The sequence below is a fragment of the Spermophilus citellus genome (assembly GCF_964194105.1).
Source record: "Spermophilus citellus genome assembly, chromosome: 17".
NCBI classification, from domain to species: domain Eukaryota; kingdom Metazoa; phylum Chordata; class Mammalia; order Rodentia; family Sciuridae; genus Spermophilus; species Spermophilus citellus.
In genome coordinates this window covers 70,811,096-70,823,358 of record NC_138199.1, presented here as the reverse complement: position 1 = coordinate 70,823,358, position 12,263 = coordinate 70,811,096, and the positions used below count along the sequence as shown (strand labels likewise).

Here is a 12,263-nt window from a genome sequence, read left to right as displayed (position 1 = left end):
AAGTTTTATCCTCTGGCAGCTAGAAGTAGGTGATTGGCGTGAGGATCCAGATGTCTTTGTGATCCAGTCACTCTTTCAGGGTGACTCAGTAAGACGATGGAGGTAAAGAGGTGGCTTCTTTTAAAAATGACTCCCTCCCATTAATTGCTATCATCACCACCCTGGGTTCTGTTTACACCCAGGGACCTCAGTCTGAATCCAAGGATCCTGTGTAATTGCAGAGCTCTCCTAGGATGAGGCCCAGCTGGGGCTTGACTGGGTCCACCTGGGTTTGCCTGGGCCCAGAGCCTTTCCTGGGTTTGAGCCTGGCAGTGCTGCTGAGCCCCTGGCCTGGGGGCCCCTGTCCACCCTCTGCCACGGTTTCTACCCAGGGTCAAGAGAGGCAGTGTCTTCACTCTTGATCTGCAGCCCAGGCCAGCGGGCTCCTCAGCACCAGGGCCTGGCAGGGCAGACCAGCAGGGTCCTGTCCAGGCCTGTGGGTGCTGGTGGGCCAATGGGGAGCTGAATGAGGCCTTGGAGATGAGGCTGCGGCCCCGTGCTTGTGTTCCAGGTCTCAGGCCTGTCCAGAAGGGCCTTGTAACTTTCCACGGGAGAGGTCAGCCTCACCGTCTTCCCAGAGCTGGGGGTCCTAGGAGTGTTAAGTCTGGAGGAGGTGCTCTGGGCCCCCAAAGAGGGAAGGACACTTGCCTCTCTAGTGGTGTGCTGAGCTGACCAGGGAAAGGCCATTCCTGGGTCTGTTTCCTTGTCCTTGCCCACTGCCCCGTCCAGGTAAGTGGGCCCTTTCCAAATATTTTTCAGGGGCCACAAAGTCCTGTTTCACAGGGGTGCCAACTGTGGGAAAGCATCGCCCCCGTTTTTCAAGCAGAGAAAGATACCAACGAGGTGGGCCGGCCCGCACAGAGAGAGCAGCCAAGATGCGTGGGAGGGCGGGGGGGGGGTGGGGCCAGGGCGAGACTTCCATGAGCTTGGCTTCAGGTGGCCCACGGAGGAGGCCCTGGGCTCCGTGATTGGAGAGGTGGAGGGCAGGCACTCCGGGAGGGCGCTGCATGAACAGAGACTTGCAGGCAGCACCACCTGGGACTCATGGAGGTGCCATAAAGAATTCAGCTGAGCACGAGCCCCGCACCGCACCTGATGTCGTGGGCACGGGGCTGGAGGAGCCCGTGGGGGCGTGGAGACTCAGGAATCCCGTGGGCCAGGCCCGGGGGCGACGGCTGGGAGCTATTAATGGTGTGATTGGGAATTACATGGAAGAGTTTAAAAGGGGTATCTGAGGTGGTCACGGGGCTGCGTCAGAGCGTCCGGGGGCCCTTCCAGGCTGCACGATCCACGTTCTTTGTGTTTCTTTTTGGGGCGTCTCAGTGTTGCGACCTCTTGCTGGGGCTCCTGGTCTCTCTCTAGGTGCCCCCATGTCTCTTTTTGGAGCGAGTGGATTTTCAATGCCTGGGGGGCCAGGGTGGAGAAGTTTGACCCATGTGCTGGGTTGGCACAGCAGAAGGGTGGATCCCACCAACCCAGATGGAGGCCAGCTCAGCCAGGGGGCCCAGGACGCTTGAGACAACGCGTGTATCTCCGAAAGGGACGCCAGCGGCTGACCCTCTCGCTCCTTTGCACACAGCTGAATCCAGCATGCTCCAGGGCCACAACCCCGTGTTCCAGGCCTTGCTGGGGACGTTCTTCACCTGGGGGATGACGGCAGCTGGGGCGGCTCTGGTGTTCGTATTCTCTAGTGGACAGGTGAGTCCCTTGCTTCAGCTCTAAGGTTCTAGAGGTTTGTGGGACCCTCTTGGCGGCTCGTTCCGAGCAGGCCTGCTGGCCCCTGGAGGCCCCTGCCATGCCTGCAAGCAGTGGGTGGTGAGGTCTCTTCCCTGTCTCTTCTCCTGACTCCCTACCAGGCCAGGGGAACAGGTGTCCGCTCACTGCAAATATGCCACACGCTGTATTATCCTCTGCTGCCCAACAACCTGAGTCCAAGGGCGTGGGATGGCAAACCCAGTCATGCAACCTCTGTTAGCCCGCTGCCTGGTTTCTAACTTCTGTCTAATTTGGAACAGGTGGTTCAGTGCATGACCAGAGAAGATTGGGCTTCAGATGTGCCCGCCCTGCCTGTGGCCTTGTGCTAGCTGGGATATCGAAAACAGCCCGGGGGCGGGAAGGGGCTTTTTATTCCTGCTCCTTGGGATGATGCAGGCAGGCACACATCCCGTCCTCCTGCAGACCACACGCCTGCCTGCTCCTGCCCCCACTGCCCCCACGTATCCTGATTATACCCCAACACCCTTGCTCTCTCAGGTCCCCCCAACCTAGTCCCACACCCCATGGACCGCTCTATCCCCACATCTCTCCTCCTTTCCCCAGGCCCCTACATCTCCGCACTTCTTGCTCACCCCTCCTCACGCCCCTGCCCCTCCACACCCACCCCCCATGCTTGAAGTGTTCCTTTTTTTCCCAACTCAAGCTCCCTCTACCTGGGCCGGGAGCCCCAGGGTCCGCCTTGAGTGCGGTTTCTACGTAGCTCAGCGCGAAGCTAGAGAAATAGTAGGGTGCACGTGAGCAGAGAGGAAGACACACCTAGGCAGCTGGCAAGTCAGCACCTTGTGTTAGAGACCAGTGCTTCCAGTGGATGTCAGCCATGAGACCCTGACTCCACCGCTGCACCAACCCCTCCCATCCTGGGGGTCCTGGAACCACTCCACCGGAGACTCAAAACTTAAACCTCACGACCCGGAGTCGCAGGGCTCCCAGAATCTCGGTATGCAAGACACCCAGAGATGTCCAATTCACAGAACGAAGAATGGGGTTGCCAGGAGAGGACAGGGACTTAGTTGTGAGGAGGGAGCCTTATTTCTATGACCATCGTGTCCTGAGGTCTCCATGTTGTCCCATGTGCCAGAATTTATTAATAAAGACTGAAGGATATGCCCCTGGATGTGTAGACCATATTTTGTGAGTCCACCCATCTAGGATGGCCAGTAGCGGATCTTTTTTAATTTCAGCTATTTTTATTAGTCTTAAACTATTTTTTTTGAGAGAATTTTTTAATTTTTTAGTTTTGGGCGGACACAACATCTTTATTTGTATGTGGTGCTGAGCATTGAACCCGGGCCGCACGCATGCCAGGCGAGCGTGCTACTGAGTAGCGGATCTTTTTATTGGAATAGAAGATGCTCATAGAAACATGCACATTTTTAAACTGCATGCTCCTCACAAATGTCCTTGAAACCAGAGTCCAGATCAAGTCCCCACCCGGCCCCCACCCCGTCCAGCCACATCCCTCAGCCCGCCCTCCACTCCAGGGGTGCTCCCTCACCTGCTCTCCACCAGTGGGGCTGGTCTTCCGTGTTCTGGCGCTTTATTTAGACAGAGTGGTGGTGGAGCGTGTGTCTGGCGGAGTGCACCCTATTTATTTTCCGGTTTACTTAACGCCCTGCCTGTTTGTGATGTGTACCTACAGTGTGTGTGTGCGTGCGTGTGTGTGCTTGCCATGTGGCGTTCTGTAACATGGATACATCCTCACTGGCGGGTGCGTACTTTCCACTGGTGGTGGGGATTTGAGCAGTTTTCTGGTTGGGGGCTCTCGCACATCATGCCGCTCTGAATGTTTCTGTGATTGGTGAATCTGAGCAAGCATTTCTTAGTTATTACTCAGGAGAGGCACTTCCCATGTTGCCACCAAATAGTTCTCCAGCCTGGTCTTCCGGTTTGCACCCCCACTGTGTGAGGGTTTGGATGTTTCCTATGCCCCTCCCCAATTCTTGGTCTAAAAGGGCCAACTGCATCCTTGCACGGGGAGCCCCAGTCAGGGGCATAGGTGGGGTTGTGTGTCCTGAGCATCCCCAGAAAAGACTTCTGATTGGCTCTGGGACTGATGGAAGGTTGCAAGTCTTTTCTTCCCTGGTGCTTGGCCCATTTTATAAACTCAGAGTTGACCAGCTCAGGAGTGGGCCCTGGCTCTCCTGGGCCTTACGGCTTCCTCTCGGCTCAGGACACGTTATCTCATTGTCCCTTGGAAACTGAGACACTTCTCTTTCATTTTCAGAGACGCATCTTGGACGGAAGCCTCGGCTTCGCTGCAGGGGTAAGTGGCACTTCTGGGGCAAACGGCAACTGAGGTGTGTTGTGTGTGTGTGCGTGCGCGTGCTGACATTTCTCCATCCAGCACCATCTCGGCCTCTCCCCATGTGATCTAGAGGCACCTCTGGGTCTGCTAAGTGCTAATGGCTCACTGTCCTCGCCAACTATGTGCATTTCCCCCTCATCAGATACCCCTCCTGCCCCTCTCTAGCCTGTAAAGAAGCCTTGCTTGAAAGCTGTCTCGGGATTTGTCAAAGAAGACATTTAGTAGGGCCTAGCACAGTCCTGGCCCGGGACACAGTTAGCACTAATCAAACATTCTCTTCCTCTCCTCTCCTCCCTTAAAAGGCTTATTTTAACTATGCAAAAAAATGTGGAGAGAATCCTGGATCCATCCCAGGTGCCCATCAGTTGAACCTTGATAACAGGCTTTGCTAAATGCATTCTATCTGCCCTCCAGCCTTTGGGGAGGTTAGGGCATCATGTAGTTCACCTGCAGATTCAATACACATGTCTCAATGACTTAGGAGAAAAAGTAATTGCCATGCCATTACCACACCTGCCAAAATTAACAGTGATTCCTTATTATAATCTAACACCCAGGCAATATTCAAATTTGCTCTTGCTTTTGGTGGTTCTGGAGTTTGAACCCTGGGATGCTGTACCACTGAGCCACACCCCTCAAGCCTTTTTTTTTTTTTTACTCTGCCTTGAGGCAGGGTCTCCCTAAGTTGCTGAGGCTGCCCTTGAACTTGCCACATTCCTACCTCAGCCTCCTGAGTCACTGGGAATACAGGCATGTTCTGCCGAGTTCATACTCCTCCATGTTTTCCAAGGGGTCTTCTAAGAATGTTCTAGAATTATCTTTTAAGTGTTGCCAGGTGTATTGGTGCATGCTTGTAATCCAAGTGGCTCAGGAGGCTGAGATAGGAGGCTTGTGAGTTCAAAGCCAGCCTCAGCAAAAGTGAGGTGCTGAGCAACTCGGTGAGGCCTTTTCCCTAAAAACATACAAAATAGGCTGGGGATGTGGCTCAGTGGCCGAGTGCCCCCGAGTTCAATCCCCACAACCCACCCCCCGAAAAAAAAAAGAATTCTATCTTTTAAGTCTTTTTCTTCAACATTCTCGGTGTTTTTTCTTACACTAGTCAATTCTTAAAGAAACTGGGTTATTTGTTTCTAGAATGTTCCACACTCTGAATTTGGCCACTTTCTCATAATTTGTCCCTCAGTCCCCTCTGTGTCCCTCTAGCTGGGAGTTGGACTTGGAGCTAGGTTAATTCAGACTTCATTTTTCGGGGCCTGGATACTTCAAGTGTCCCTGTGTATTCCAGTTGTATCAGCCACAGCAGGAGGCACAGAGTATACCATTTTCACTTTTAGTGGATCAGAGTTTGGTTCCAATATGCAGTTTTTATAGTCCTGTGGTCTGGGGGTGGAGGGATTTCTCTGAGGTCATTTAAGTCAGCCACTGTCAAACCAGGGCCTGTCCTTTGAGAACATGGGGACTTTGCAGCTGTACCCAGGTGGGCAGAGTGTTAGCAAAATAGTGTCCAGGTCCTCAGCTCCCAAGTGTTCTCTTCCTGAAAACTGTTCTACCTGGGAGTACCCTGGAAGCTGCTCTCCTCTGCCTTCCCTGGGTCAGGTGCCCTCTCCCACCTCGCCCTCCCCCGATTACCTGGCCTAGGGGGCAGCGCCTCCAGGGATGAGCAGAGGGCCCCTTGGAATGTTGGCTGCTGTGGAGACAGCCCAGACCCTTCACTCTTACCCCTGAAGATGGATTTAATCAAACTGTCGGGAGAGAGATCCTTAAAATTGGTTTTCCATGGTGGGCCACTCTGGGATCTGGTGACTGTAACTTAACAAGAGCTCAAAGAACAATAGCATAACAGCTCAACCACCCCATCTTCTCATTTGCTGGAATACATTTTCTCTTTTCCTTCTCTTGATCAACATAAGCAAAGAGATAGAAATTGAATTGATGCTCAACCCTGTCTTATTCCAGCAATGCCACTTAATAATTATAGACCTAAGAGTGAATAGAAAAAGGCCCTTCTATTAATGCTCTTCCAAGAATATTTAGCTTTTCAATATTTCATAACTATAAAGTGGTATGCTCTGTTTTTGTTAAGAATTTCTCCATTACTAGTCATAGTTAAAATAATAGGTTCGTCCAGGAACTTAAATTCAAGCTTACAAATGAGCAAAGTGGGGCTGGGCTTGTGGCTCAGTGGGAGAGTGCTTGCCTTGCATGCGTGAGGCCCTGGGTTTGATCCTCAGTGCCACATAAAAGTAGATGTTGTGTCCATCTACAACTTAAACCCAAATGAGCAGAGGGGAGGGAAACTGGATTTCATGGTACCTAAAGGGGATACACAGGTATGAAGTGTGAAGACCCCTACTCTGTTGATCAGGCTTTTGGGTGTCTTGCTGTAGTCTACTCTTGTAGGTCAGAAGTGTCACATGCCAAAAGACAAATAAAAAAATAAAAAAGGAAACCAACAAATTGAGTGTGTCCTGGCCTTCAGGACACGTAGGAATAACTTATGATTTTTTTTTTTTTAAGGAAACTATCATAAGACCACTATAGTTGCAAGTTCATGAGGGGCCCATGCCCCTGAGCTTACACTTTCTGCAGTACTGAAGGTGGACCAAAGTGCTCTAGGCCCGGGAGTCTTGGCATCTACACATTTAAGTTAAATATGATCTAAAATAGTTTCACTTCTGATTTTTAAAGTGGTAGGAAAAAAGAGATTCTAGAAGTTATATTTTTATCCAAAAACAAGTCATTTGCTTTTCCAGAAGTGACCTTGAATGTGAGTTGCACAGAAACTCCTGGCAGGTCCCCAGATACTACAGAAAAGTGTCTCCTGGAGGAGGAGACACTTGGACGCTAACCCAGGGAGCCTCAGTGGCATTGATGACTAGAAGGCATTCTCACATGTGTGTCTCCAAACCAGGGCAGGACCGTAGAGCCCAGGAGCCCTGAGCAGTGATGACTACCTGGACTTAGGAATAATTTATATTTGACATGGATGAGCTATTGACTGGGGCAGTGGTGGTTAGATTGGCAGATTTGCTCCCGGGGATGACTGGCACCTTGGGTTGTCTCAGCTGGCAGCTAGTGGGTGGAGGCCAGGGCTGTTCCCAAGCATCCTACAATCTACAGCACAGGCTGTGTCACAACTGCAAAGGACTCACCAAGTGTCAGTGGTGTGGACGTTGAGATGCCCTGGCCTAGCACATTTTGCTGTTACCTGCCCTGTAGAATGTTTACAGACTCGGTGGAAAGTTCTTAAGACCCCTTGCCCTCTTCTACAGTCAACCCTGTGTGTGTCCTTGGACATTTTGTCACGCACAAATGCATGACACTGGGAACTCGACAGTTGAACTGAGTACAAACCCTGTCTCTGCTCACCATGTAATGCTGAACGATTTATTTCAACCACCTGTGCTGCAAAGTGGGAGTGAATCTTAGTATCTGGTACATCCCTCATAGGAGCACTGTAAAGATTAGATGATTATTAAATTATTTTAATAATACCTGATACCTTGTAGGCAGTAGGAGGATGGTCGAGGGCCATGGTGCCTGGTACCCTAAAGGCTTTGCTCCCTGGCCCAGTCCTGGAGGGTTAGTCAGTCTTGACAAAAGCAAAACTGGCCGTGAGTTGGCTGGAGGGTCCATTCCATCTCACAAATGTCTGTACAGCCTGTTACACTATTTCACTCCCACTTTGCAGTTCTCCAGTGGGTTGGATGCCATCTCTACCCGAGTATGTACATTATAGCTTGTCTGATGTAATGCCACAGTGACACATCTACCCACCGTGTAATTGTTCACCAAACTGTTTCTAAAGAGATTCCTGGGATAAAGGACATATGTATTTTAGACATGCTGGGGAGCATATTTCACAGGTGGTTCTTATTAGCAGGACCTTGGAAGCATGAACGGTTCTCCTTAAATGATTCCTCTTGTAATCTCTGCCTGTTTTTCTCCAGATTTCTTAAATCTCTCTCCAAGTCTCCAGTAATCATTGTCTGTCTTTGGTACCAAGCTTGGTCTTGAATTTTGCTTTAACTGCAAACTTAACAGGGAGAACTCTTAAGGGAGTCCTTATTCCCTGTTAGTATCCTAGAGTACTAAAACTTTAAAGCTGGAGAAGGTTTCAGATGATAATAATAAATAATACTTATTGAGCCCTTATTGTGTTCATGATGCTCAGCCAAGCACTTTAAATAGATCATCTAATTTAATTTTTATAGCAATCCTGTGAGGTATATACCAGGTACTATGATTCACTCCCATTTTGCAGGCACAGTAGGTTTAAATATAATTGTTCAGCAATAAATTGTGAACAGACACAGGATTTTCACTCAGTGCTTGTTCAGTGTGGATCTTTTTATATTTGCTCCTACCCTTAAACCACAATGCCTCCTAGATCATGTCTGGTACAGCTGCTTCTATTTACAGACAAGAAATGAGTTTAGGGAGAACAATGACTTATCCAGAGCTGAAAATCGCTAGACAGCAGCAGAATGAGGACCAGACACAGCCGAGAGGCCAGGGACTGCCAGCATTTAGATGAGTGAGCTTGGGCAAGCTCCTTGGTCTGCCCGAGTCTCTGTTGACCCTCCTGACCCTCCCTAGGACACGGGACTGGCTGGTTCATTAAACATGCAGAGCCAGGAAGCTCTTAAAGGGGTGAGCTGCAGCACTGGTGGGCACATACCTTTTCATTGGAAGACAACTGTGCAGTGTTTCAGTTTGACTTTGGGTCACCTACTCGGGGATGTTTTAGTGGTAAACTTCACCATGGAGTTGAATATTCTTTCATGGACTGAGAAAGTTATCCTGGTCCCTAAAGATACAGAGATGAGTTTGGAGGGGCTGAAACATGGAGGATCACCATATTAGTACTCTTTGCCCTGGATGGTGTGTGTTTTTTGTGAGGCTCAAGTCGAGGAATTGCTATATCAGTACCCATTCTCAGCACAAGAGAAGGCCTACCGATTGGGAAGCTGGCTTCTAGGCATGAAAAGGCAGTTTACTACTTATTCTCATCTCATAGGAAGCTGTTTCTTATGACAGGGTTTTCTTGAGATTTTGGCCAAGTCTGCTTTTTGTGCAGCAAGTGGTGAATCACGTTTTCTCCAAATAACTGGCTCACTGTTGGAGGTCAATGGTGGCCTCTGAGTCTGGAGGAGTGCGGGTGGCCAGCTGTTCCTCATTTACACAAAACTGGGTGGAAGAAAGGGACTTCAATCGTGGGATGTGGGATTCGGGAAGGAGATTTTAGCCAGGGCTACTGGCAAGGTTTATTCTACAGTAAATGAGAGGGGAGGTCTAAGGGGTGGAGCAACCATTGAATTGAGTGTTTAGAAGTCCTAGCTTCTACACTTTGTCTCTACAGATCCCAGATTGAGAAATACTTCTCTTTTCCTTATCAACTGAGGTGGGGAAGTCTGGTATGTTCTAATGGAGATGCTTCATGGCTCTTGGAATGTGAGGTCTTTGGATTACACTGAGATGGGCTGGGACGTAGCTCAGATGCCACAAGACACTACGGGAGGAAGGAGTGGCCTGTGGGGATTCTGAGGGGAAGGTCACTGCTACCTGTTTCTGAGCCAGGATTTTTTTAATTGGAGAAACTGGGAGAAACTGAGGACTCGTTGGTGACCTCCCAGATGGTGGCCCTCTATGGAGGAGGGAGATGGAGAATGCTTGGTCTGATCCCACCCCCAGCATCTCTTAGATTAGATGGGTTGTCTCAGAAGGTTCTGGGTGCTTGTTCAGTGTGGATCTTTTATATTTGCTCTTGAAGGATTTTGGGAGCCCCAGGGCCTCCTAGATTCTACCCTCTTGTTCTGAACTGGGATGCAGTGGCCAGGGAGATGGTGCTTGTCCATCCTGGAGCTAAGGCCCCTTCCCACCTTAGGTGGGCACTCAGCAGAGTGCCATCAGTGTGGGCTCTGCACTGGGCAGCTTGCCAGCACTAGAGAGATCCCCGAGGCAGTTAGGCTTATTTTGGCTCATGGTCTTGGAGATTCCAGTCCATGACCAAACGGCCTTGTTCTCTGAGCCTGTGATGAAACAGCATATCATGGCAGGAAGACGTGGTGGAGTAAACATCCCAGTTCCTGAGCCAGGAAGCAAAAGAGGAGGAGACCAGGGTCCCATTATCCCCAGCCTCCCATGAGGCCCCACCTCCCAAGCTTCCACACATCTTCCAGGAGCACCCTGCTGGGTGTTGATTCCATTACACATGGACCTGGTGGGGGGACTTGGTCCTGCCTGCCCTGGGGTCCCCTTTGACAAGCCGGGTGTGCTCTCTGTGCTGCATGAAGACGTGGTGGGTGGGCCTTCTCTAACCCACCTCATTCCAGGCCTCGGCACTGTTATGGGCTCTTGCCACTTCCTCCATGTCGCTTCCTGCATGGTGGTGCCCCAAGACGCTGGCACTTACTCTAAACCCCAATAATTGGGGACAGGGCCTTAGGCTTGCATGGTGAGGCATTTGGCATTTTGCTTTAGGATCCCAAGAGGCCAGTTTCCAATGGAAAACCTCCTGACTTTTCTGACTCTTGACCTGGACCCCAAACGCTAGTGCTCTCTGGGCTCAGTGGCTCTGATGACAGTGCTGTCCTTTCTGCCTCCTGCTCCAGTGGCCAGGACAGCAAGTCTTTGAGGAGAGAGCAAGGTGAGGGTGCAGGAAAGGCAGAAATGCTCGGGAAGGGGACAGATGATGATGATTAGGGTATTTTTTTCTTTTCAATTTCATGCTTCAGATTTCCAGTGTCATTATAAACATTGGGGAGGAAAGGATATGCATCACCTTCTCTCCTTGGTGACAGAAAGTGACAGTATTTGTCTTGGTGGAGGAGCCCTGCTGAGTGCCGGAGGTGTGTGGCCCCGAGGCCCACCACAGCCCCCTGGATGGTGGCCTCCCTTCCCCCGCCCTTCCCTGTCCCTCCTCCCCTCCTCCCCTCCTCCCCCACCACGTTCATGCTGCTTGAGTGGCCACTGATGGCCTCCCTTCTCTTGGCCGGGAAGGCCTGCATTCTGCTCCTCTGTCCTGCCTACAAGCCTGGACCCTCTGTGTCCACAGGGCTGGAGGGTTCTCTTTGGGATATCTGCTCCCCCTCGTCTGGGGGCATGCTTCCCTGCTCCCATGAAGGAGGTGGTGGGAGTGAGGCAGGTGATGGTGAGTTAAAAGGGCCTCAAGATTCAGGTTAAAGAGATGAGTGCTCCTAGGTCACAAGAGCTCTACGTTTTTCTGTGGGAACAGGTGGATGTTCAGTTGGTATTCCTTGAAGGTGACTGACTCAGTCAATCACCCACCAATCTATCCACCCAAGCAACCATCCACCCACCCTTCCATCCATCTGTCCACCCAGCATTTAATTGAGAACCTTCCCTCTTCCAGCCTCTGCGCCTCGCTGGGGATTTGAGGAAGCAATGCGGGGAGACGTTTTCTGTTTCTAAGGAAGTTGAGACCTTGGGGAGAGTGCAGGCTACACTGCTGGTCTAGATCCTGCCTGCTGCCTGTTTCGTAAATAGATTTATTGGTGTGCAGTCATACCCATGTGCAGACACCTTATGTGGCGGCCTTTGCAGTCCTGTGACGGCATTGAGCAGATGCAGCAGGACTCTGCTGCCCACGAGGCCAGTATTTACTCTTTGGCCCTTTATAGAAAGTCGTCTGTCCCCGGTGCCATGTTGGTGGCAGGGCTTTTCTTAAGTTTTTTTTTTTTTTTAATTGGTGCATTATAATTATCACCATGGTGGGATTCATTGTTGTGTGTTCATACACGCACACAGTAGGACAGTATACACACAATAGGACAATATACACACACAGGACAATATACTTTGGTCACTGTCACTCCCCTGTGTCTCCCCTCTTGGCGGGTTTTTTTGAGGCCTGGTAGCCTGAGCCAGAGTGCCTAGGACCACAGCTCTGTGCCATTATGGCTCAGCTGGAGCTCTCGGAATAGTCCCTAAGGTGGTTTCCTGGAGGACACCTGGCTTCCTGGTGGACCTTCTACAACGGCCTGCCCTTGGCTCCCCTTTGAAGACTGCTGGGATAGCTCTGGTGAAGCATGGATTCCGTGGGCCCTGTTTATGCCACGCCAAGGCCTGGTGCTCAGGAGAGCTGGCTGGGGGCATAAGTGTGCCGTAGGAGACTGAAGGA

General features: G+C 50.8%; 1 protein-coding gene across 6 annotated transcripts in view; it reads left to right on the top strand.

Moving 5' to 3' along the window:
• Positions 1–12,263, top strand: part of SLC39A11 (solute carrier family 39 member 11) — a 406,238-nt gene that overhangs the window by 74,914 nt on the left and 319,061 nt on the right. For all 6 annotated transcript variants that reach the window (XM_081271048.1, XM_081271051.1, XM_081271050.1 and 3 more), the window contains 2 exons: positions 1,619–1,737; positions 4,040–4,078. In XM_081271048.1, coding sequence (XP_081127174.1) covers positions 1,630–1,737; positions 4,040–4,078 — 147 coding nt within the window. In that variant the 5' untranslated portion in view covers positions 1,619–1,629. The remainder of the gene's footprint in view (positions 1–1,618; positions 1,738–4,039; positions 4,079–12,263) is intronic.